This window comes from Musca vetustissima, unplaced genomic scaffold, assembly GCF_032173495.1.
Source record: "Musca vetustissima isolate MV318-11 ecotype Yass unplaced genomic scaffold, APGP_CSIRO_Mvet_v1 utg38189, whole genome shotgun sequence".
NCBI classification, from domain to species: domain Eukaryota; kingdom Metazoa; phylum Arthropoda; class Insecta; order Diptera; family Muscidae; genus Musca; species Musca vetustissima.
The window spans coordinates 25,621-53,534 of record NW_026884627.1 but is presented as its reverse complement, the minus strand read 5'-3'; the positions used below and the strand labels follow the sequence as shown (position 1 = coordinate 53,534).

The 27,914-nt window shown below is 34.4% G+C and overlaps 1 protein-coding gene across 1 annotated transcript; it reads left to right on the top strand.

Annotated features, from left to right (window-relative positions):
• Positions 1–27,505, top strand: LOC133331662 (uncharacterized). The gene is made up of 9 exons (XM_061540043.1): positions 1–463; positions 14,869–15,108; positions 15,180–15,433; positions 18,521–18,729; positions 18,859–19,179; positions 19,381–19,612; positions 26,905–27,015; positions 27,097–27,275; positions 27,364–27,505. The coding sequence occupies exons 1-9, from the start codon at positions 40–42 to the stop codon at positions 27,503–27,505; spliced, it is 2,112 nt and encodes a 703-aa protein (XP_061396027.1). The 5' UTR covers positions 1–39.
• The last annotated feature ends 409 nt before the right edge of the window (positions 27,506–27,914 follow it).

The window sequence follows — 27,914 nt, the reverse complement described above, 5'->3', positions numbered from 1 at the left end:
TTTTATGCGACGACGACGCCGACATCTTTACCTTCGATTATGGCCACAAATGAAACCACGTCTGACTGGTTAAGAAATGACACTTCCAGATATGCCAAAAGGAACTTCAAGTCTAAAGTCAATGCCGACGATTCGATATTTTTACGTTTCGCCAAACGTTTTACCCACGACAATAATCTGGTGTCCGGAATCATTCAAGAGTGCTATCAACGGCCAACGTTTGCCTGTTTCCAAAAGAATGTCTACGTTTATCTTAACGAGGTATTGGATGCGCAAGATGTGAACGTGACACAACGTTTAAAGTTCTATCGCAACGATAATGTCTACGAGGAGCAGGCGGAATTGGCGGATGAGGATATAGCTGAACCACCAACCCCACACACCACACAAGCATCGGCGGCCAAGGATTCCATGGAGGACGAGGATAATGAAATACCACGTGAAGGTCGTTCCTTTGATGACGGTAAGTCTGCCCCCACCATAACCAAAACCCTTTTTCATTCCCATTTTTCTCTTAATTATGATAGGCCGTCCATTTTTCCAAATAATTTGCGATTTAAGTTTTGTTTATTTACAAATAACCGTTATGCCCATCTCAGATAAATAAAACGAAACGAAAACTTTCACTAATCTCTCTTTCAATCTCCAGACATGTTGAAACGTTTACACGAAACGCTTACTCATCATATTTTGTCCATATGTCGGGATGGAATGTTTTTTCTTTGTATTATTTTTTTTATATTTGATTTCCAATCGTCGTTTTATTAAATGTTTGCATTGGGAATTTTTTATGGGCTAATGTAAAAATAGAAAGAAACCGCAAAAAAGATGATATTGAAAATCTAGGTGAATTGCACAAGGAAAACGATATTGTAAAGGTCAGGCAAGAGCAAATTGTGGTGGTGATGATGATGAGTGTTTCTTTCATACGTACATGCACAATTGATTAAATTCTCAACGCAAGACATTAAAATCGCATTTATTGGGATTTCATATAACAAGCGTGATAAGCGTTTTTGGTTAGACATCAAATGGTTATTACATTTTTTATTAAAAAAGTTATAAGGGCGGAATTTTAAATATAATTTGCACCGAAGAACAGGATAGCCTGAAGTAATATTAAACACACACTCACGATTAAGAATACGATTGGATACTGTATTTTGATCAGAGTCGATCCATTGGTGTCTAATAGAATTACAAATAAAGTTTTTGGTGTAGTTTAAGGGGACCCCCCTAAATTGTTTATACCATCCACCATATAATTGAGGCATATTTAATTTTGTCATTCCGTTTTTAACTCATCGAAATATCCATTTCCGACCCTATAAAGTATATATATTCTTGACCAGGGTAAAATTCTAAGATGATCTAGTCATGTCCGTCTGTTGAATTAACACTATCTTCTGAATGAATTGAGGTAGGATACTGAAATTTTGCATAAGGTTGACATTTGCCTGCAGGCAGGTCAAGTTCAAAGATGATATATATCAGTCCACGTTTAGGCGTTGCTCCCATATAAAGTTACCCCCCAATTTTCGGCATTTTGGTGTTCTTGAGCGCGTTTCAACCGAATTAGCTGATATTTGGTACATTGGTTCTTATTGGGTACTAAATTTCACCACAAGAAATAATAAATATATAGGTCCACTTTTTCTGGTAGACCCCATATAACGTAAAGTTCGATAATGAACTATATATGAAGTATAGCCCTCATTTAGGTCTAGCCCCCATATAATACCAACATATTTTCGGTATTTTTAGTATTTATCGTAAAGAAAATTATTCAAATGCAAAAATGTTAGTTTCGAAATTGTGCTATATTAGTCCTCAATTAGGTATAGGACCTCATATAATGATAACTACAAATGTTCGGTAATTTCTACACGATGTAATCAATATTGGTCTTCAGGGACGTACTCATACAGATTTTTTTCTGCAATACCAATTTTCATATTGAACCGATTTTCACGAAATTTAACACATAAATTATAGACCTAATTCATTACGCTATGCAAAATTTTGTACAAATCGAAAGAAATATAGGGACTTTAGTGCTTCATTTAAATAAAATCGGACGAAAATATATATGGGAGCTATATCTAAATCTGAACCGATTTTCAAGAAAATTAACACACATTGTTATGGACTTAATTCAGTACGCTACGTCAAATTTTGTGGAAATCAAAGGTATATAGGAACTTTGGTGAACCCTTTACTATAAATCGGACGAAAATATATATCGGAGCTATATATAAATCTGAACCGATATTCACGAAACTTAGCACACATCATTCTAGACTCAAGTCAGTACGATGTGCTAAATTTCGTGCAAATCGAAAGATATATAGGGACTTTGATGCACCATTTACAATAAATCGGACGAAACTATATATGGGAGGTATATCTATATCTGAACCGATTTCCTCCAATTTCAGTGGGTTTCGTCCTTGGGTCAAATAAATCAGCTGTGCGAAATTTCATCCAATTCGGACCATAAATGCGAGCTGTACTTTGTTTAAAATTTAACATGGACAGATAGACGGACATGCATAAATCGACTCAGAAAGTGATTCTATTGGTACATTTGGTTCTTATTGGCGCATTGGGTTTGTCTCCATATACTCGTATTCCACAATAGTAAGGGGGATATTCTGTATTTGAAAATATGAAATTCTATGACGATTTTCCCGATTTATCCATCTATTTAAATCATTCTACCTTCGAGATAAAAAACTAGAACGTCAGGTTTGAGAATGAACTACATCGACCCGCATTTAGACATAGCCCCCACTTTTAATATTTAGCGTGATTATTGTGATGCAAAAATTGTAGGTTCGAATTTGATCATATACCAAGCAGAGAATACACATGCCACTGATGGACGGATTATTTGGCGATACACTAAAAATTTAATCTTAATTGATGGCCTCCTTTCATTCTTAATAGGTTTTGGTAGCTATAATAAAGCCAATTAGCCTTGCACAAAGTTTGATCAACATGCCTACAGAAATCAAACTTACTATAAATTACCAAAATCAGCCAAATCAGCAAAAATACGAGACCAAACTTCCTCAAATACCAAATATTTATGAATGCCCTTATAGAGGGGTTATACCAAAGCATGGACCAATATATCCAGTTTTCAATACCAAACATCCTAGAAGTAATAGCACTATATGCGCAAAATTTCAAAGTTCTATTTTAAATATTGCGAGATCTATCGTGATTTCAACAGACAACAGTCAGACAGCTATGCATACATTGACATTGAATGTTATTCTGACCAAGAGAATTTTTATTTTAGTTTTGCTTGCAAAACATTCAGTGATCATCGCTCTTACGCACAAAATTCAAGTAAAAATAATTCCAACTGAGCACGGCTATGATTCGAACCTAGATTGACAGAGCAACACTAAAGTTGCCAGATCTGAACCATCGATACACATCGAAGGATGCACCAAAAACATGTGTACCCCATGGGAGCAATTTTAGGTGCGTGGATTAATTATCAGTACAGTTTCGAGAGTGAAGACAAATGTCGGACCTTGGTAGATTTGAATTTAATTGGTATCCTTTTCATTGAAAAACTTCGAACTTTTGAGGTGTTACAAACGAAATGACACATTTGATATAAAAGTAATAGAAAAGGGGGTTGGACATTTATATGTGGTCTATGTCAGAATATCGTTGGTTTGGTTGGACCGACAATATATTCACTAGCCCGTATATACGAACAAGTGAATATATGGACTTATATCGAAAAATTTCTGCTAAGAAGTTTTCTAAACTCCAAGAACCTAGAATGACAAATTACAGTTACATTGGATGAAAATTGCTTGCCTTGTATTGTTTATTATTTTCCTGGAGTTTCCTTCCTTTGGGAAAGCTAGGTACAAATTACAAACCAAAGCCGGACAGGGCCGACTATGATTGTGAAAAGATTTTTATAGTAACCTGTTGTAAAACCATCCAAGTTTAAAAAATGTCCTCTCCTGTTTTTATGCGTACTTTATCCAGTCGTTCGAACAGACGTATCATATTTTGGGGACCCTTCTATATTAAAAACCAGTGAGCGGAGCAGTATAGTCGGACGGGGCCGATCATACGATACCCTACACAACTACCACGGAACTCTAACCTTTGAGGAAGTTTATTCCGAGTCTGGGCAATAGTTCGTGCTATTTGTTCCCCCTTACCCGATTAGAGGTCAACAGCACTTCTTCCTTACACCGACATATTTTCCGAATATCAAAAAATTCAGTATAGCGTTTCTAATTACTTTTCCAGATTCCCTTCGAAGTAGGTTGTATTGTGATGTTCGGCTTTAAATTCTTGCTTATAGATCAAAACCATAAAAATTTAAGTTTTTGGTCCATTTCATCCCAAAATTTTTATCTGATCATCACCGAAAATGATAGGTGTTCTCCTTGATCATAACTGGAACCTCATGGAATATTTTAAAGCGATCAGGGCTATATTTCCGCCCTCTAGTGTGGTAATGGGTTACTAAATAATAGCTGAATACGTAAGCACCTGTAAATACTTAAGTGTAACTCCCGCACCCGAGTACCTACGAAAATATAATTGGTATCAATTTAAAGGTCAACCACTCCTCTTGGAAATACTATCCACTTCTTGGGTCTATGCCATTCACACAAAAGTTAGGGTCCATTTGAGCCGCTAAATATTGACCGATCTTTATCAAAACAGGCATGCTGCTTCTTTGGCCCGACCCCCTTCTCCATGCAAAAATTCGTGGTGTTTGGGCCATAATTGCGGCCTCTGGAGCGACCAGAAAAACCGACAAAAATAAAGTTTTTGGTCCATTTCATCCCCTGAATATTAACCGATCTTTTTCAAAAACAATAGGGGGCTTCATTGGCCAGAACCCATCCTACATGCAGAATTTCGTGAAGATTGGTCCATAACTGTGGCCTGTATCGTGCTTACAAATTATAATGGACAGACGGACGGACACACATGTCTAGATCGACTCAGCTAGTCGAGATATGACGATCGTATACTTAAAGGTGGGTCTAGGACCAATATTTCGCGGCGTTACAAACTTTTGGGGCTGCACAAAGCTATAATACCCTGACAACATAGTTGTATAGGGTATAATAATTTTATCGATCCATGCACATGTCACATGCAATCTATGCAAAATTCCAGGCCAATCGGGCAGATTTGTAGACTCTGGTGTACCATCTATTATAAAATCGGACAAAAATGTAAATGAATGAATGATTGTACATCGACAAATGTACACTGTGCAAAATTACATGCCATTTCACGTTGACTGATTAGCACCATCTGTCTCAAACTTACTACTTCGTTGAACAATTTTGGCAAAAGCCCTCATCCGTTTATATTTTAGAATAATACATGGCTGCATCGATCTAGAAATGTTTGCTTTGAGCTTTTAATACATTTCATGCATACTATGGTGGAGGAAAAAATCGATTTTACAGAAAATACATTTTAAGTTTTCAATTAATCACATCCCACATGGAACAGAGGAACTACTTAAGCTTCTTAATCACAGTGTGGAAGAGATATTCATTTGAATTTTTTTAACAACATGAAGTCTGATAAAGCGAACACTTCTGCATCATTAACTCAAAAATCACGATTTTTGATTTAGTCCCTCTTGCCACACAGAGCACACATGGCTTAAATATTAGTATTTTAATATACTCATGTTCATTTAGATGAAACGAGTCGATTTGTGTCTGTTCATATATCTATAATTACTATACCATCCTTAGACATTAGGTATTGTATGAAAGTAAATAGTTTTTTAATTATAAAAAAACATTAGCCTGAAGAGTGTAATAAGGACTAATACAAATCAAATATCAAAGTTTTAGGAAAATGTACACAGTTCTATTCAGTCACCTATCTCTATATATTCGATAGTTTTGTTATTGCCAAGTACAGTGTGAATTTGTATGCTGCTCTATTAGATAGTGTTGAATATCTGCAATATTTTACATAACCATACGAACATCATTAAATTTCCTCAAGTTTGTCTCATGTCTCATTTGAATGCAATTTTCGGTTTGAATAACAATCAGGCTCTGTGAAAAAGTAATGGCCATGAAGGGAAAACTAGAAGCTTTTTGATTTGTTCCGGTTGCATGCAATGACAAAAATTCAAAACTTTGTTCCATAGAATTAGGGTTTATTTCTCTCATGCAAATCTTCTATTCATCTATTCTTATTACAGACAAATACTTTTTTTCGTAAATGTTATCACACTGACACATACAATGGATTACCTCAGTTTGCGTTGACATTTCTGGGTAAAATTTGATTTTGATTTGATTTACTAGAAATAGACTGGATTAGATTTTTAAAGCAAACATAACAGCATGATTTTAGGTCTAATACATAAAATGAGCTGGATTATTAAAAAATACACATCATCATTCGTTTTTCTGTTATTGAAATCAGATTAAAGCTAACATATTAAATATGCATTTTTTTAAAATATATTTGTATAAATTTTTCGTATCGATACATCGATAGACTTGTTCCAATATGCCTTAATAACATCGCTATTAAACGATTTTATAATTTTGAAATGATAAAACTTTCCAACCGATTTCGTTCCGATTTATGGTCACTGGTGTAATCTATATATATATATATATATATATATAAAAGAGCTTAGTGTTAAGTGAGTGAGTGACTGACTGACAGATCATCGCCCAGACGAAACGGCTAAAGCTAGAAGCTTGAAATTTTGAGTGTGGGTTGTTGTTGGTGTGTAGGCGTGAGATAAGGCTGGGTTTTTTGAAATTCCAACTAGAAGGGTACGAATAGTACTAAAATGTACCAAATATGGTACCCTTGTATTAGGCGAACGGGAAGAGCTAGAATTCTGAAATTTGGAATGTGGGTCACTGATGGAAAGTTATAAAGATGTACAAAAGGGTTTTTGGAAATTCGATCTATAAGTGTACTAAAAGTACTAAATTTAGTTCTAATGCTACGTATATTGAACATATATAGCTAAAATCCTGAAATTTTATATAGAATACAGGTTGGGAAGTGGTGTTGATGTATAGAAATGGTTTACTTATGTTATGGTTTACTTATGTTTTCTACAAAGAACTAAATGGTACTATTTGCATTTAGTTGAGTGTATATAGATGGAATCCTGAAAATCGGAATTAGGACTACTGTTGGAATACAGGATTGAGGTAGCTTTAAAAAATCCTACCTTTGTGTACGAAAAGTACTTAATGGTACTAAATTTGGTGCAAGTTGGATTTCGGTTCACATATAGAGCTGGAGTCTTGAAATTGGGAATTAAAATGACAGTTGCAGTGTAGAATTGAGGTAGTTTTGGAAATTCGCACTTATTGGTACGAAAAGTACTAAATCGTACTAAATATAGTACAATTTGGATTTTGCTTACTTCTGATTACTGTTAAAGATTGAGATATAGATACATCTGTGGAAATTCGTATTTGTGTGTACGAAAAGTACTAAACGGCACTAGATATGGTACAATTTGGATTTGGGTGAACGGAAAGAGCTGGAAACCTAACATTTGGAATAATGGTTGCTTTTAGAATATAGAATTACGGTATGGAAGCATAGTACGTATGTGTACTAAATGGTACTATATTTGGTACAACTTGATTAAGTGGATAGAGTTGGACTCCAGAATTTTGGAATTAAAATTACTTTTGAAGTGTAGGATGGACGTAGTTTAATTATAGAAATAAAAAGTACTAAATGGTAATTAAATTAATATTACTGTTGGAGTGCAGGATTGAAATATGTCGGTAGTTTTGAAAATTTGTCATTTCGTGTACTAAATGGTACTAAATTTGGTACAGTTTAGATTAGATTGAATGGTTAGAGATGAAAAACTTAAATTTAGAATGCAAATCACAGAATTAAGGTAGTATTGGAATTTCGTACTCATGGATACGAGAAGCACTAAATGGTACTAAATAGGGTACAATTCGTTTTGTGTGAGCGGGAACCCTAAAATTTCGAATCTGAGTGTAGGATTGAGATATGGAGGTAGTTTTGAAAATGCATGATTATGTGTGCTAAATGGTACTAAGTTTATTTAGATTGAGATAAAAAACTTATATTTGAAAATAAAATTACTGTTAGAGTACAGGATTGAGACAGTGCTGAAAATTCAATCTTAAAGTACGGAAAGTACTAAATGGTACTAAATATGTTACAATTTGGATTTATGTGAACGGATAGGGCTGGGATCCTGAAATTTATGATTAAAATTACTGTTGGAGTGTGGTGAACGGATAGAGCTGGAATCCTTAAATGTGGACTAAAGGTTATTATTGGAGAACATTACTGGGGTAGTTTTGGAAATTCGTACTTATGGGTACGAAAAGCACAAAATCTGGTACAAATTGGACATTGGTGAACGGGCAGAATTCGAATCCCGAAAGTTGCAACTTAGGTTACTGTGGGAGTGTAGATTTGACAAAGTTTGGAATATGGGTACGAAAAGTACAGAATGGTACCAAATCTGGTACAATTTGGTTTTTGATGAACAGACAGAGCTGGAATTCTATTGAAATTGGGAAAAATCTGTTCAAATTTAGATATAGTTTCCATATATATCTTAGTCCGATTTTAGGTAAATAGTGCACCAAACTCCCTATATATCCTTCTATTTACACGAAATTGGGCACAGCGGGCTGAATAACGTCTAGAACGATGTGTGTTAAACATCGTGAAAATCGATTCCGATTTAGATATAGCTCCCATATATAATTTCGTCCGATTTAATGTAAATGGTGTACCAAAGTCCCTATATATCTTTCGATTTGCACGAAATTTTGCATGGGGTACTATACTACTTTCCTTACTGGTTTTAATCTGTTTAATGGAAGTAAGAGAAATTTCGGAAAATAGTGGTTATGTGTATGAAGAATACTAAACTATAGTACAACAAATTTACAGTATTTACGATACCATATGAAATATTTTTTGTATTCCCTTTCCGCATACGAAGTAGCGGGCACTTTGCTAGTATATCTATGGTTTAACTATAACGACATAACTTGAAATTGTAAGCACTAGCAGGCCCGGCAAACGTTGTTTTGCCTATTCAGAATTGCATCAATATAGGGTTGGTAAAAATTAACGAATTCATGGAAAATATATTTCAGAAACTATTTACCAAAAAATTTGCGTCAAATTTCCACAATCAAAAAATATGCATAATATTTTCCTCATGACGGTAAACCTTCATTTGCTGATACTCCAGTATATTAAGTAATATTGTTATTGTTATTAAATATTAAATTATGTCAGTATGTGTGGTATTTAAGTTTATCAATTGATCGAACATATTCCACCAAACATTTTTCAGGAGAAGGTCAAGTTTTGATCTAACTACTCGTATTTCAAAAGATAATTACTATTTTTTATCACATACGATTCAAAAGTCCTAAAAAAGTTGTGTTGTGTTCAATTTCTCAAATCTCCAACATTTTATGTTTTTCTCAAAATTATCTTTGGGAAAACTCTTCCCACTGCATTAAAAATAATCGAAGGAGAAATGTATTTGAGTAACCATAAAGGCACATATAAGTTAGACACCTAGAGCATCTAATGCGCAATTGTCTCCATGTAGGATTCAAATTATATATATATATATACTTCCCCAATATAAGTTAAATATAGCTAAGTTGTTGAGGTATTTGTAATGGGCATTTTGCTATATTCTATGTATATGTATTGAAATTTTTCACAAATAAAGCTGGTTTTATTTTCTATTTAGAATACGTTGAAGTTTCAGCCAATGATTCAGATATCGCGTGGTATATATGCCATGTATTGGTTTTATAATATAAAAAATTGGCTTACCATTATTGGCATAGTACGATGTTGTGTACTTTGAAAGTAGTAACACATACCGTATACATTGCCTTTAATTCGGTATTTCATGTAGGATAGGGAACTTCTCTGTAAATTGTAGGTATAGTATCACTTTATGGTATATATCCCACATAATGGTAGGCAAATCGGTCCAGCCGTTCTTTCAAAATAGGTTTTGCAAGATTTTCGCGGATTTTTCTCAACATGTTCTTTCATAAAAGCTTTCCCACTTAAATTGCAGGCAACTGAAAGAAATTTTGAATCAAATCGGTGCCGCCGTTCTCAATTGATGAGGTACTATACATTTTACATCACTTTTATAAATACATTTAAATACATTTTTCTTAAATTTGAAAGGGTATTTTTTTTCGTTTGACTCCCACGCGCTTTTCGAAAACAGGTTATGTATGAGTCGGTGTCGGAATACATAACATCGGCACATACCGATTAAGCATCCAATATTTAATCGGGCAAAACACAAAGAAGCTATATATCCCGCCATCTATCGGACGAACTTAAAATTAAACACAAAAACACTACTCACACCCCATAGGACATATACGTAAAGTTTGGTTAAAATCAGAGGAGTAGTTCTTGAATTAGAGTGAAAAACTACCAAAAAATCTAAATATTGCGCCATCTGTCGGATGAACTACAAACTACAAACTACACAGAAACACTCCTCACGCCCCATAGAGCATGTACATACAATTTGGTCCAAATCGGTGCAGTAGTTTTTGAGTTTAGCGATCACGAACATACACGTAATTTTTATATATATAGAGATTTACTAAAAACAACATAATATCTGATATGTTTTTCATCTTTAATATTTTGACAACAAAATCGATAATTGCATTTTAATGAAAATTTATGAGGAAGAAGAACGAACCGACATCATAAAAATAAAACTTTTCTCTTGAGAATATTTTTTTCCTCAAATTTGAACTGGAAAGAAGTGAAGTCTATTTAAAAGACGATATAAAAAAACAACATAAATCAAAAGTTTTACTTTGCAAAATAAAAAAAACAAAAAACATACACAAAAGAAGAAAAAAAAAATGAAGTAAACTTATTACTTTCTCTGAAATGCCGGGAAATGTAATGTAATTTAATATATTTTTGTGTTGAAGAGTGCGCTGAAGTGATTCATCGCAGAATAATTTATTATCGGAAATACTTTACTTTTAATTTTGTATGTTTTGTTTATAAACAATTCACAAAGGTATCGCTGCATATCACAAAAATGCAAATGTTCTGTTTATCAGCATAGATCCATGTTTTGACAACTATTATATGCCGAGTTCCCCTGCTTCTTATATGAACATTTTTATAGGTATAACCCGAGAGCACCTGTATATATTTCTGGCCTATGAAATACTTAATATTGTCTAATGCATTCTGAAATTTACATTGGAAAAAATGGAATCCATTTGTGATATGAATTAATTTTCGATGTACATTATAGGGACAATAGTCTATCTTAATATTTATATGACAATGAAGCATCATCCCATAGCACCGCTAAAAACTGATTTAATGAATACAAACAGTACCGACACTCAATTAAATTATCAAGTGGCGACTTCTCCGCTTTAGCTCCGTAGAACAGTCAATTGTGGTACGCCTCAATATTTACCCTAATTATAGTTTTAACAGCCATAAAGCCCTGTGGTGGCACTCAAAGTTTTTTTATTCAATGTTAGGTTCTGGTATGTATGAGGACCTAACATGGACTTAAATCAATTTCAAAACCAGTGAGCGAAGCAGTATATAATCGGACGGGGCCGACCATATGATACCCTACACAACTTCCACAAAAAACTAACTTTCTGTGGTTCTATATTCTTAACTTGGGCAATAGTTCGCGATATTTGAACCATCTTGACCAACTAGAGGCCAACAATTATTACTAATGTTCAGTACAGTCCTTCTAATTGCATGTCTAGATTCCCTTCCCTTGTGTTGTGATGGTCTTATTCCCATTGTGGCTTATAGATCGGCCCGAAAAAATACAAAAAAATATGTTTTCGGTCCACTTTATCCCAATATTATTATCTGATCATCACCGAAAATTGTAGGCGTACCCTTGACCATAACTGGAACCTCATGAAATATTTTAAAGCGATCAGCGCTATATTTCCGCCCTCCTGTAATGGGTTACTAAATAATATCTATATACGTAAGCACCAGTAAATATTTAAGAGTAACTCCCACATCCGAGCACATATAACAATATACTTGGTATCAATTTAAAGGTCAACCACTCCTCTTCGGATATACAATCAACTTCTCGGGTCTATGTCATTCAGGTGTAAATATATACGCTATAGAATACCAATGTTGTAATTTTTCACACAAAAGTCAGGGTCCATTTGACCCGCTAAATATTGACCGATCTTTATCGCGATGTTTGGGCCATAATTGCGGTCTCTGGAGCGACCAGAAAAACCGAACAAAATTAAGTATTTGGTCCATTTCATCCCCTAAATATTAACCGATCTTTACCAAAAACAATTGGGGTCTTAATTGGACCGAACTCTCCCTACATGCAAAATTTCGTGAAGGTTGGTCCATAAATGTGGCCTGTATCGTGTTTACAAATTATAATGGACAGACGGACGGACACACATGTCTAGATCGACTCAGCTAGTAGAGATATGACGATCGGTATACTTAAAGTGGGTCTAGGACCAATATTTCGCGGCGTTACAAACTCTTGGGGCTGCACAAAGCTATAATACCCTGACAACATAGTTGTGTAGGGTATAAACAAAGCTATAATACCCTGACAACATAGTTGTGTAGGGTATAATAAACGGCTCATATAGAAAATTATCAGAAATATTTTTAGACAATTTAAAATAACTTCGATGGTCGGTAAAAACCTTGAAAATGCCGGGACCCAACGAACTTATTTTTAAAATTCGGTGGGAAAACGTATTGAGAAATTTACAATTTTTGGTAGAAAGATTTGACACCCCATTATGACCTCAAAAATCAAATTAAAGCCAATTTGGTTGAAAAACGAAAAACGCTGCACGGTGACGATGCATTGGGTATATAGCATCTCTTCATTGTTCACAACCCAAAATGCGACATATTAGGTTGGGGATAAAGAAATCCATTAGTTGTATATGAACTATAGGATTTTCTTTAAGAAGTCCGATTTAGACCAAACGTGCACCGTTTTGTTCTATGTTTTTTTGCCATTTTAAAGGTAAAGGTAGAAGTCCTGCTATCTATTTGCAAAAAAATTCTAGTAGTCGATTTTCACAATCCTTCTAACATACCAATTTTTGATCATTAAAGAAATTTTGCAATGCAAGAAAAATATGATAATCGCTGGTGCTAAGTCCGGACTGTATGGCGGATGCATTAAAACTTCCCAACCAAGCTCCCGAAGTTTCTGGCGAGTCACTGTAGATGTGTGTGGCACAGCGTTGTTGGACAATTCTGGCCGTTTCTGGTCAATTGCTATATTCAAACGGTCCACTTGTTGACTGTAAATATCAGAATTTATCGTTTGGCCATATGAAAGCAACTCATAATAAATAATACCTTCCAGTCCCATCAAATGTATAGCAGAACCTCCTGGCCGTTAGTTCTGGTTTGGCCACCGTTTGAGGTGCTTCACCGTTCTTTGATCACCATCGTTTTCGAACAGGGTTATCATATGTGATCCATTTCACCATGGCTTCGGAAATTCGATCCATCTTTTTCTCCTGTTAATTGATGTGGTACCCAAACATCGAGCTTATTTTTGAATGTGATCCATTTCTCACTTCCAGTCACCATCCGTTTAAAAAATGGGTCTACCTCAATTCGTTTGGCCAAGGCTTCGCAGATGGAAATTCGATCCATCCTATTTTTTATACTCTTCACCGCACTGTGGTACAGGTATTATGTCTTTGTACATATGTTTGTAACTGGCAAAAGGAAACGAGATATACACATGGTTCCTTTTGAGAATATGCATAGAATCACTTTCTAAGTCGATTTATGCATGTCCGTCCGTCCGGACATGAAATTTGGCATAGGTCACATATTTGGCCCAAGGACGAACCATATTGAAATTGGGAAAAATCGGTTCAGATTTAGATATATCTCCCATATATATTTTCGCCCGATTTAATGTAAACGGTCCCTATATATCTTTCGATTTGCACGAAATTAGGCACTGCCTAATGATTTAGGTCGAGAATTTTTTTTAAGGACTTTTACAAGGCGTGGATTTTTTCATGAACCTTTAAAAGGAGTGGATTTTTTAATGTATATTTGTTCATGGACCATTACAATGCATGGATTTTTTAAATTATATTTTTTCAAAGAAAATTACAGCGTGTGGATTTTTTATAAAATAAGAATATGTTTCTGAGGACCTTTAAAAGACTGAATAGAAAAAACAAAACTATTTGGGGACCTTTAAAAGATTAATAAAAAAACCAGTACGGAAAGTAGTAAAGTCGGACTGGGTCGACTATATGATACCCTTCAATACTTTGGATATATATGGTACATATGTATCCTTCTCATGTCTTTCTGCAACCTATGTTACATTTAATTTCATTCGCACCATTCTTGTAAAATCGGACGAATATATATGTATATGTGGGGGCTATATCGAAATCTGGACCGATTTTTCCGAAACTTACTACATATTATTCTAGACTCAATTCAGTACGCTATGCCAAATTTCGTGCAAATCGAAGGATATATAGGGACTTTGGTGCACCATTTACATAAAATAGGACGAAACTATACATGGGAGCTATATGTAAATCTGAACCGAAAAACCCCCTGTACCGAAATATTTATGATATATTTTTTATATATTTAACTTCTTTCCAAATAAGAAATAAATAGAAACCAATAAAATGTATCACAGCACTTTATTTAGCCATAGTTTTCCTTCTAATTTTATGGATGATCGATTGGTAATTTTATTTTCACTATTGTTTGATTTTCTATTTTTCTTTTCTTTAGCTTCGACAATGCCGGAAACCCCAATTGAGGAAGTCACAAATGCTTTGTACGGTAAAAGCATTAAATTTGCCATGACACACAATATCGAACTGAAGCTGCCGGAGATGATGTTCGATGGTGCCACATTTCGTATATCGCCCAGGTCAATAGAGGGTAATGGTGTTATTGCCAAGTTGGAGTTAATACCCAAGCAAAAAAGTGAAGCTCGTTTGGCTGGCAAAATCCTGATGAAGAAATTACGTGAGTAGTGAAATGGAAACAATGCTTTTAATTTTCACTTTTATTTTCAATTGTTTTTTTCTTCGTTTTAGAGAAACTTATGAAAAGTAAACTGTTACTATCGTTCCTGGCCTTGGTCTTGATTATAAAAATTATCAAAATCAAACTCTTCTGGCTGCTGCCATTGGTCATTGGTGTGGGTGCGGCCAAGAAATTGCTACTGAAATTCCTACTCTTCCTATTTCCAGCCTTGTCGCATCTCTTCAAATTGTGTTCGTATTATCAGCAGACTTATCATTCGACAAAATATCATCATCACCATCATCACATTAATCATCATCATACGGTGAGTAATAAAAAAAATAAAGCAAAACGAAGGAAGAACGTACCAACGAATTGAATTGAATCAAGAAAGGGCATCAAAACGGAAGAAAAAAATGAAAGTGGGAATATTCGTTTTTTTTATTGTGATTACTATGCAAGCACGAGATGCTTAATTGGAATTATGTGTCAGTCAGTTTGTTACTGAGTCAGTCAGGCATTACACAATGGGGATTACTCTCTTTATTAAATGGCAACGAATTATGTGACAAGAAGAAAAATATAACGTGGAAATAGTATGAACGGTAGGGGGAGTCATTTGGTGGGAAAATATAGTTTTTGTGACAATGACACTATTTGTAATGAAAATTTGTAGTGAAAATTGTGAAAGGGAAGTAGTTGGCAGCACGTACATCAATTTTTTCACTATAAATGTCAATTATTTTCTTAACATAGATTTAATAAAGGAATGATATATGATGGGGCATTTGTTAGTGGAGTGCAGTACATGTCTAGGATGGGTTAGAAAGGAGAAATAGTTTTTTTCCTTTCCTGATTTTAGTCGACAAACCATTAAAAATGCTTCACAAGTTTAATGTTATTAACAGCGTCAAAAGTGCTAAAATGGTACATTAGCATTGAGCGGCGTAGAATAAAATTTCTTTGGCCTTAAAAAATCTGAAAAAATTATGTAAACAATCCACGCCTTGTATAGGTCTTGAAAAAAATTTATTTAAAAAATACACGCCTTGTATAGGTCTTGGAAAAAATTTATTTAAAAAATCCACGCCTGGTATAGGTCTTAAAAAAATGTATTTAAAATATCCACGCCTTGTATAGGTCACACACATTCTAGACTCAATTCAATACGCTGTGCCAAATTTCGTGCAAATCGAAAGATATATAGGGACACTGGTGCACCATTTACATAAAATCGGACGAAAAATATATGAAAGCTATATTTAAATCTGAACCGATTTTTATGAAATTTTGCACATATCATTCTAGACTCAATTCAGTACGCTGTGCCAAATTTCGTGCAAATCGAAGGATATATAGGTTCTTTGGTGCACCATTTACATAAAATCGGACGAAAATATATACGGGCGCTATATCTAAATCTGAACCGATTTCAAAAAAACATCAATCGAGACTTAATTCAGTACCCTGTGCAACAGGGTTTACATACAATCGGACGAAACTATATATCGGCGCTATATCTAAATCAGAACCGATTTCAACAAAAGTTGACATACATCAATCCGGACCTAATTCAGTACTCTGTGCAAAATTTTGTCTCAATCGGAAAAATATTGGGAGTTTGGTGCACCATTTATCTAAAATCGGACGAAACTATAATGGGAGCTATATATAAATCTGAACCTATTTCTACAAAACTTCACACACATAAAACTGGATATATTCTAGTACGTTGTGCAAAATTTTGTCTCAATCGGACAAATATTGCAAGTTTGGTGCACCATTTACATAAAATCGGACAAATATATATATGGGAGCTATATCTAAATCTGAACCGATTTTTTGCAATTTCAATAGGGTTCGTCTTTGGACCAACTAAATGAGCTGTTCGAAATTTCATCCAATTCGAATCAAAACTGCGACCTGTACTTTGTTTACAATTTAACATGCACAGACGGACAGACGACATGCATGAATCGACTTAAAATGTGATTATCAAAAGGAACCATGTGTCTATCTCGTTTCCTTTTGCCTGTTACAAACATATGCACAAAGACATAATACCCTGTACCCAGTGTGGTGAAGGGTATACAACTCCACGCCTTGTATAGGTCTTGAAAAAATTATTTAAAATATCAACGCCTTGTATAGGTTTGAATAAAAAGTATTTAAAAAATTACACCTTTTTTGGGTGTTGTAAAAAATTATTTAAAAAATATGTAGGTCTTTATTTGCAAAATTTCAACCCACTGTGCCGATTAAAATCATCCCAAAGAAAGTTAAGATTTATTGGCGTTGCCTTTAACACTCTGATCCAAATGAAAGTGAAATGATTTCAGCAACAGCAATAACAACAACAATACAATCTCTAGCTGCTATTGTTGACTGATGAAACGTGGCTTAAATGGGTATTCTATTAGCATTTTATACTCGACGAACGAACGATATTTTGCGATGATGAAATGCAAACCCCAACAATAGCTAAACGTGGTAGACTATGTGTGACGTTGTTGTATTTTATGGCATTTACATCCGATTATTCTTTCATTAGCTCATCGTATTCGCGCCGGGTACTATTCCATTCATATGGTAATGATGAAGATGCTGCACATACCACCTATATATGAGAATGTATTACGTTGGAATGAATGTGGGAATGAATGAACGATGAACGTATAAGTCTTTGGCTATAAATGTTGTTGGCTATAAATGTTGTTGATGTATTTGTTTTTGTTAAATCGTTTTGATGATGATGATGAGGCTAATGCTGCTGATACTTTGCCAATGTTAATGTATATTTTATTGCCTTAGGCTAATACGCATAAACAAATACATGCATACAAATAGATAACATTGATTGTGTAATATTTCTTCATTTCTTGTCTTTCTTTCTATCTGTCTTTCTTTGTCATTGTCGTTATTTTCTTAAGCCCTATTGTGGTATAAAAATTGAGAGCATGCTAAAAATAAGAAAAAAATTGTTTATGTGGTGAATAAATATGTTGTGAATTTAATATGATGACTAATGGGGAATGGTATGATTTTATATACTTATTTAAAAGGAGAAATGTCAACTGGATTAAGGACTTGACTTACTTGAAAACAGGTTAACTGAAAAGTTTCAGGCCCGACATATGGGTGGCCCCCCTAGGATTAAATCATTAGTCCAAACCTTTATATAAAATAGGATTCTCGAACATTTCTGAATCGACTCAAATTTGTCTGAACCTGCTTTGGTCCAAAGACATTGCGTTCTACAATCGACATTTCTATGAATTAAATTTTTAATATGACGATAATCCAATACACGAACCACGTAAAAATGTAATATTTGAGGTACTTTTTTTAACAATTCTTATATAGTTCCAACCTTCCTCTACACTTGTTTTAAATTTTTTATTTCTATTTTCAGATTGTCCCTCCATGGCATAGTGGTGAAAGTGCACCATGGCATAGTGCAGAAACGGCTCACATTCCGGAAATCATTTATTCACATCCGCCGAAAGGACACGTATCGACATATTTACATGGAGCACCCATACATGAACACTATGGACCGCCAGGACATTCCCATGAACATTACGATGGTTGGGAAAATTCCGGGCCTGGGCTAGGTTCAGAGTAAGTAAAATCATCTTCTAAACCCCCTATGCAAAATTACATTTGCATACACTTTGTGACTAACCAAACTCTGCAACATACATTATTCATATTCTTACAATTTATTTCTATTCATATACATTAACACAGATATATAAGTGATATAAATCGTGTTGCACAAATCGATGAAAAGACAAATTATTTTAAACCGCACCCCAATAATGATGCCAATGAATTACACGCCTGGGGTCTGGGCACTACGCCTCTCACCACATTACGAAATAAACAGCGTCCACATACGGGACCATCACAACTACTGCAACAACAACAACAAAATCAACTGCAATATAAACGAGTTTCGACTCCATTACAGAAACCCAGTATTCTCAATCAGACACCACAAAATTATCAAAAACCTCAAGCCACTAGTCAGACATTTAATCCATTCAAGCAACAGGGTGATAAACAAAGGTATCTCTCGCTCAAAACGAAAATAAAAAACACACACGAACACAAACACTAAAACACCCTGAACACAAATTCCAATTCAAAACTCCTTATATTCCTTAATTTATTGAACACAATTTAATGAAAGGAAAAATAATTAATTAATAACATGTATTTTTTTTAAATTATTTTAACAATTATTGATAATGTAAATTGTTTTTACAGCATTTTCAATCACAAATATCGAAACAATCCTGCCGCCGCCCAATCAGCTCCAAGCCCTGTCTACACACCCTTACGGCAACCGGGATTGCCACAGTTGCAGAAACCGATAAAACCACAAATTCAAGATACAATATCAGCGGCAGCTCAAATTGCTGCACAATATGATCCGAGTCGAAAACAAGCACAGCAACAACAGCCATTAGCAAACGCACAGCAGGATCCACAATTAACGGTATGTAATTTTTATTGAGATACCATAAACATATCCACCATACAGCCAACAAATTAAATGGGTAATATTGCAAATCGATTTAAAGTATCGTATGGTAGGGAAAGTGAAACGAGAAAGTATTTAAACAAATGTATATTAAAATGTTCCGAAATATCAAACATATTTTCAAAATATATTCGGAACTATAAAATTTATAGGAAATTTCCAAATAATAAGCTATTTCAAATCTATAATAATATGTATGAGTTTTTATTTATGATTAGATAACGCCTTAAATCTTAAGGCGATTAGGAAGAAATAAACCTCACGCAGAAATTTTTTTTAGCTGAGGTTGAAAAAAGCTTTATTTAGTCTAGCCTCTCAGTTTTAATTTTTCTAAATATGGATTATCATTTAACTTGGGACGTGAAATTTTAGGGCTTACCTTTGGGTGCAGGGTAAATTTTACCTTTACGCATTTTCTGAAATCTATACTAAAACCAGTAAGGAAAGTATTAAAGTCGGACGGGGCCGACTATATGATACCCTTCACCACTATGGGTATATTAAACAGGTCTATTATCATAAAATTGTATGAAATAAAATATGTGATATTTATCTAAATGTGAAACGACCTAGATCTATCCATAAACATGTCATTCGTTTGTTACAATGAAACAAACAAATATCAATAGGTCATCCGTTGGGCTAGGTCTGTACTTCTAGAAACCCCAACTACGTTATTATATGCTCAATTTTGTACGTTGTGCAAAATTTGATGTCAATCTAACAAATATGAGGAGTTTGATGCACAATTTACTTATATATGGATGCTATGTCCAAATATGCACCGATTTCAACGAAACTTGTCAAAGGTTAGGTTATACTAATTTCAGTACGTTTTTCTCCTATCAGCCATATATTGGTTCCTTGGTGCGTCAATTACTTAAAATCAATCTATAATATAAGGGAGCTATATCTAAATCTGGACCGATTTTCACGAAACATACCAGACATCATTTTAGGCTCAAGTCAGTACGTTATGCCAAATTTCGTGCAAATCGAAAAATATAAAGGGACTTTGGTGCACCATTTACATGAAATCGGACGAAACTATATATGGAAGCTATATATAAATCTATACCGATTTTCTCGAACCTTAGCAGACATCACTCTAGGGTCAATTCAGTACGTTATGTCAAATTTCGTGCAAATCGAAAGATATATAGGGACTTTGGTGCACCATTTACATGAAATCGGACGAAACTATATATGGGAGCTATATCTTAATCTGGACCGATTTACACGAAACATACCGGACATCATTTTAGGCTCAATTCAGTACGTTATGCCAAATTTCGTGCAAATCGAAAAATATAAAGGGACTTTGGTGCACCATTTACATGAAATCGGACGAAACTATATATGGAAGCTATATATAAATCTATACCGATTTTCTCTAACCTTAGCAGACATCACTCTAGGCTCAATTCAGTACGTTATGTCAAATTACGTGTAAATCGAAAGATATAAAGGGACTTTGGTGCACCATTTACATGAAATCGGACGAAACTATATATGGGAGCTATATCTAAATCTGGACCGATTTTCACGAAACATACCAGACATCATTTTAGGCTCAACTCAGTACGTTATGCCAAATTTCGTGTAAATCGAAAGATATATAGGGACTTTGGTTGCACAATTTACATGAAATCGGACGAAACTATATATGGGAGCTATATCTAAATCTGGACCGATTTTCACAAAACATACCAGACATCACTCTAGGCTCAATTCAGTACGTTATGCCAAATTTCGTGCAAATTGAAAGATATATAGGGACTTTGGTGCACAATTTAAATGAAATCGGACGAAACTATATATAGGAGCTATATCTAAATCTGGACCGATTTTCTCGAAACTTGGCACACATCATTCTAGGCTCAATTCAGTACATTATGCCATATTTCGTGCAAATCGAAAGATATATAGGGACTTTTGTACACCTTTTACATTAAATCGGACGAAACTATATATGGGAGCTATATCTAAATCTAGACCGATTTTCTCGAAACTTGGCACACATCATTCTAGGCTCAATTCAGTACATTATGCCAAATTTCGTGCAAATCGAAAGATATATAGGGACTTTTGTTCACCATTTACATTAAATCGGACGAAAATATATATGGGAGCTTTATCTAAATCTGAACCGATTTTTCCCAATTACAATAGGGTTCGTCCTTGGGCCAAACAAATGAGCTGTGCCAACTTTCATCCAATTCGGATCATAAATGCGACCTGTACTTTGCTCACTCGTTTCCTTTTGCCTGTTACAAACATATGCACAAAGACATAATACCCTGTACCACAGTGTAGTGAAGGGTATAAAAAGAGTAAAGTGATTGACTGACTGAATTAAGGATTCATCAATTCCTAGACGAAACGGCTGAAGCTAGAATCTTGAAATTTGGTGTGGGGGTCCATAGGGGGTCCGATAAGGCTGGGTTTTTGAAAATTCGTACTAGTACGGCACGGCACTAGCTAGAACTCTGAAATTTGGATTGAGGGTCATTGTTGGAGTGTAGAATATATCTAGCAAAGGATTTTTTTGGACATTCGAACTATTAGTATCGAAAAGTACTAAATTTGGTACAATGTCGTATCATGTGAATGGATAGTAGGAGAAGTAGGATCGATATAAGGAGGTGGTTTTGATGGTTTGTGGGTTTGTACTAAATTTGATACAATTTGTATTTAGAGAAACCGATGAAGCTGGAAACCTAAAATGTGAAATTAATATTACAGTCGGAGTACGTATGTACTTTATACCTACATATGTACTTTATGCAAAAAAGTACTTTTCTACTATACTAAATTTGGATTTTATGTGAACCTGGAATTTGAAGTGAGGGTCACTGTTAAGGTGTTGGGTTGGGGTATTTGGCAGGTTTTGGAAATTTTTACTAAATAGTACCAAATGTGTATTTGGGTGAACCGATAGAGCTAGAACACTGAAATTTGGAAATAATGTTACTGTTAGAGTGTAGGATTGGTGTATGGATATAGTTTGGGAAATTCATACTTATGGGTACTAATTGGTAATAACTTTGGTACAATTTGAATTTTGGGAGAACCGATAGTGCTGAGATCCTGAAATTGGGGTGTACGATTGGGATATATAGGAAGTTTTAGAAATTTGTACTAATATATAATAAATAGTACCAAATATGTATTTAGGTGAACCGATAGAGTTAGAACACTGGAATTAGGAAACAAGATTACTGTTGGAGTGTAGGATTGGTGTATGGATGTAGTTATGGAAATTCATAGTTATGGATACTAACTGGTACTCACTTTGGTACAATATAAATATTGAGTGAACCTATAGTGCTGAGATCCAGAAATTTTGATTTAGAGTCATTGCATTGGGCTACGTAGGAAGTTTTGGGAATTCATACTAATGTGTACTAAATTTGGTACCATTTAAATTGTAGGTGAAGCGATCGAATTGGAATCCTGATGTGTACTAAATAGGATTATTGTTGGGGAATAGGATTGGGCTATGTAAAAAGTTTTGGAAATTCATACAAATGTGTTCTAAATGGTATAAATTTTAGTGACGGATCGGGCTGGAGTTTTTAAATTAGTATTTGTATTGGATTATAATTGTATTGTATTTGTATAAATATGTACTAAATCGTACTAAATTTAGTAAAATTAAGATTTGGGTGAACTTATATAGCTGGGAATGCCATAATTTAAACCCATTATGTACTTCATTACTCATCCCATAAATATTAAATTTAAATTGCGTATAATCGCGAAGTCCAATATATCAAGATGCCTCCCATTAATATACATTTATTACATCAATTCGTTCTTAAATATCATTTATTCCCAATTATCGGAAACATTCCAATAATTGTAAATACTTTCCATTACTCACAACAACAAAAGCATGCTTCAACAGTTGTGTTTTACAACAATAAACAAATCTGAGACCTTATTTTCATATATGGAGAAGTCAATAATATACGATAATTATACGATGGCAAATGTATAATTATACGAAATACATGAAATATATATTGGGTGGGAACGCTGTAATTTTATTAAAAACAATGACAAATATATAGCTAGCATTTAAAGAAGGCAGATATATTATTACCTTATATTTGAAATGAAATCGTTGTCTAAAAATCATACCTGCTATACTCTCCGCCCCCCAACTTTGCTGCATTTTCAGCATTCTGAAAAGAAACAGAAAAGACAAATAGTTTATTTAGACTACTTGTTTTGATACCGTAATGTTATAAAGATTCAAATGTAGAATAATAATGCAAATTATAATATCCGAAGCGAATATTTAGTATTACATTTTGTTATGTTGAAGAAAATGTTGTGCCCTCACCAAATACCATCACGAAACAAATGGTCATTACAGGTCTACTTTTGGGTACATTCCCCAATTAGTCTTCGGTCTATCTATGTCGTAAAATATTTGTGTATATAATGATGAGGTACATACCTCATGAGTCCAAGCAACACCATTAAATACAATTAAGTTCACCTTATCTCCAAAATATCTTAAGAATATACTGTTTAGTTCTTTAGAATAAGAGCCGTTGAAGAAGACTCTTATGACCGAGAGTTGCAGTGATCAGCCGACTAACGCGGCTACGTTTTTCTTTTTACGGGAATAAAGTCTTACGATGCTATATATAATGATCTTTGCGTCCATTCGGCCTACACAAAATATGAAATTATCAATTTACCGATGGGTTGGCCATGTGAATGTTGACTGAACTTCAGGAAACACATTCTTCGAATGAAATATAATTTTTTCATAATTTTTAAATGATGAAATGCCAAACTATACTTACTCCACATAAAGATCTACTATATTAGATCAGAAACGGCAGAAATTCTGATCAGCGTTTACAACGGTCAGAATCGCAGTTTATTGAATGTAGCAAAAACAATCATCTGGCTCATCTTGAAAGAAAAATAAATAAAAACGTGGCTCAGTAAGGAACTGAAGGGTAAAATACCATGTTCGATTCAGACTCCATTAATTATACCCTCAGCCTAATGACTAATGAGGGTATATACACTTTGATACGGTGAAAATGTGCCTCATCGAAATATTGTTTTTAGACCCCAAATCCATTTCAGAAAATTTGGAGTCCATTTAGACATGTCTGTTTGTCCGTCATTGTCCGCCTGTCTGTCTGGTTGGTGCGCACGATAACTCTCGAAGGGAATAATCGATTTCATTCAAACCTTGCACATCTTAATATTTCTTCCAAACTTAGTTTAAGTTCGAAGATGGGACCCATTAGTCCAATCCTTCTGGTATTTCTCCCAAAAAAAGTATAATAACATTCAAACGGACTATCTGATTTGAACAAAACTTTGTACAACCTATTATCTTAACCAAGACTAGTATGAAGATGGGACCCATTGGTCCACTCCTTCTGGTACCTCCCCCACAGAGGGTCAACATTTTCAATATTTATAAATCCAATATCAGGTTAATGGATTTCAATCAAACTTTGCACAATCTATTAAATTTACCAAACCTAGATCAAGTCTGAAGATGGGATCCATTGATCAACTCTTTCTGATACCTCTCACACAAGTGGTCTAACTTTTTCATATTTTCCAATATCAGGCGAATGGAGTGTCCGATTTGAAGAAAACCTTGCACAACCTATTATATTTACCAAGTCTAGATCAAGTCAGAAGATGGGACTAAAGGTCCACACCTTCTGGTACCTCCTCCACAATGGGTCAAAATGTTCAATATTTATAAATCCATCCATAAATATTCCAATGGAATGTGCTATTTGAACCAAACGCCTAGATCAAATCCGAAGGTTGGACCTGTCTGCCCTCTCCTCTGGTACATCTTAAAAAAAGAGTCAATATTATATATTCGATCAACATAAAATACGAAACATCTTAAACATATAACTTATATAATTCGCAAAGGAATCGAGATAGACCCATGTCCGTCCGTTCGTCCATGTATTTTTGTGAACGAAGTACTGGTCGCATTTATGATCCGATTTGAATAAAATTTGGCACAGTTCACTTATATGGCCCAAGGACGAACCCTATTGGAGAAAATCGGTTCAGATTTAGATATAGCACCCATATATAGTTTCGTCCTATTTTATGTAAATGATGCACCAAATTCCCAATATTTGTCCGATTGAGACACAATTTTCTACAGCGCACTGAATCAGGTCCATACTTATGTATGCGAAGTTTTGTTGGAATCGGTTCCGATTTAGATATAGCTCCCATATATAGTTTCTTTCGATTTTATGTGAATGATGCACCAAACTCCCAATATTTGTCCGATTGGAGCAAAATTCTGCACAGAATACTGAATAAGCTACAGACTGATGTTTGCGATGTTTTATTAAAATAGTTTCGTCCGATTTTTTTGTGAGTGATACACCAAATTCCCAATATTTGTCCGATTGAGGCAAAATGTTGCATAGCGAATGCAATTGAGGATTAAATGATGTGTTATAAGATTTGTTGAAATCGGTTCAGATTTTGATATAGGCATATTTTCGTTCGATTTTATGTAAATGGTACACCGAAGGGCCTACGTTTGTTCGATTTACACGAAATTTGGCAGAGGGTATTAACTTGAATATAGAGTGAAACAAAAAACAAATGGTTGCTCAATTAGGTCCATGTGTTTTTTTTATAGCCCCCATACGTAATTTTACTCGATTTCATACAAATGGTACACCCAAGAATCCAAGTCTGTCCGTTTTACATGCAATTTTTCATTGATTTCAGAATGGTATGTCTATGGGATTTTTTCAATTGCTTCAAATATCTATCTAGATAGCACATTCAATGGTCCTCCAAAGATTCTATATCTGTTCTATCTACAGGATTTTGTAGACATTAACATCTCTGGTGAAGGGTATTATATAGTCGGCCCCGTCCGACTTTCGAACTTTCCTTACTGGTTTTTATATATTTTTCTGTTGAATAATGCAATATATTTTTTAAGCAGCATGTTCAAAAACCGATTTAAGAAAAATTCAAGACCTACCCATATTTTTTTATGTGTACTGTCTTTGGCTCCTAATATTCATTATCTGTTTTTGCATTCAATACTGGATGCCGAGGCGTATGCATTTTCTGTTGTTGAATTTTTTTATGCCACAACGAACATCCGACATGTTTCCATAGATATTATTGCGATATTTATTTTCATGTATATATGTGTGTGTGTTTTTTTCATTGTATTGTATTGATGTATTGTATATTTTCAGCCGGAACTTTCTGCACAAATAAAGGAAGCCTTAAGGATACAAGCCGAACAAAGATTGGTGCAACAACAGCAGCAAATATTGGAAAAACAACCTTTTGTCCAAGATGGTCAGGTATGACAGTCGCACCCACACTTTGCAATGTTCTGCGAAATAACTATTTGGTAATATTCTTCCCCATTTTTCTGTTTGCAGCCATTGATGCCATTAAACTATGACCCCTTCTATAGTCCGATACTATTGAAAATTGATAAAATAATTGAACAACTTGGTATCAAGGAGGAGGGTTGCAAAGAACGTGTCGTTTGTAGTATGTACAAAGATCCGGAACGTTATAGTCCGCATAGTAATTTCGTGTCGGCAGAATTGAGTAGGTGAGTTCAAAGAAAAAAATTCAATATAAATTCAATTCAATATAAGTCCAATACAAATAACATTTATTCCTATTTATTTGTTTTACAGAGATACAAATGAATTGCAACCCATTACTAGCACAAATGGAGCGGTCATAAGATTCTTCCGTTTAATACAAGCCGCACGTGATGGCCAAGATCATAAGAATTGTTTAATTCTCTATCCAGATTGTAATATTAATACGGAGTGATGGAAGTTTGGCTGAACCAGAAACTCAAATGACTTGAGTCTCATCCATAATGTTTTGTAAAGTCATTTAGCATAATTTTAATTTATTTCATCTGTTGATTTTTGTTATATACGGTTCAACACGGTTCTAATGAACTCAAAAGACATACTGGAACTTTTTTCGAATATGGATAAAAATTGAAATTTCTCCAGAGTCCTTAAAATAGATCTGCAACTGGTTCGGTACATTATTCCTTTGATAATTTTTCCTCCATATATAAGACTGTAATGTTATATAGTGATTGATTGATTATTTAACGAAGTTCATTATAATCGTGTTCGACTACATTAAAATTCTAATAATATTTATTTTTCATTTAACTGATTTAATTTATTTATATACATATAAGTAATTTATTTATTATATAATT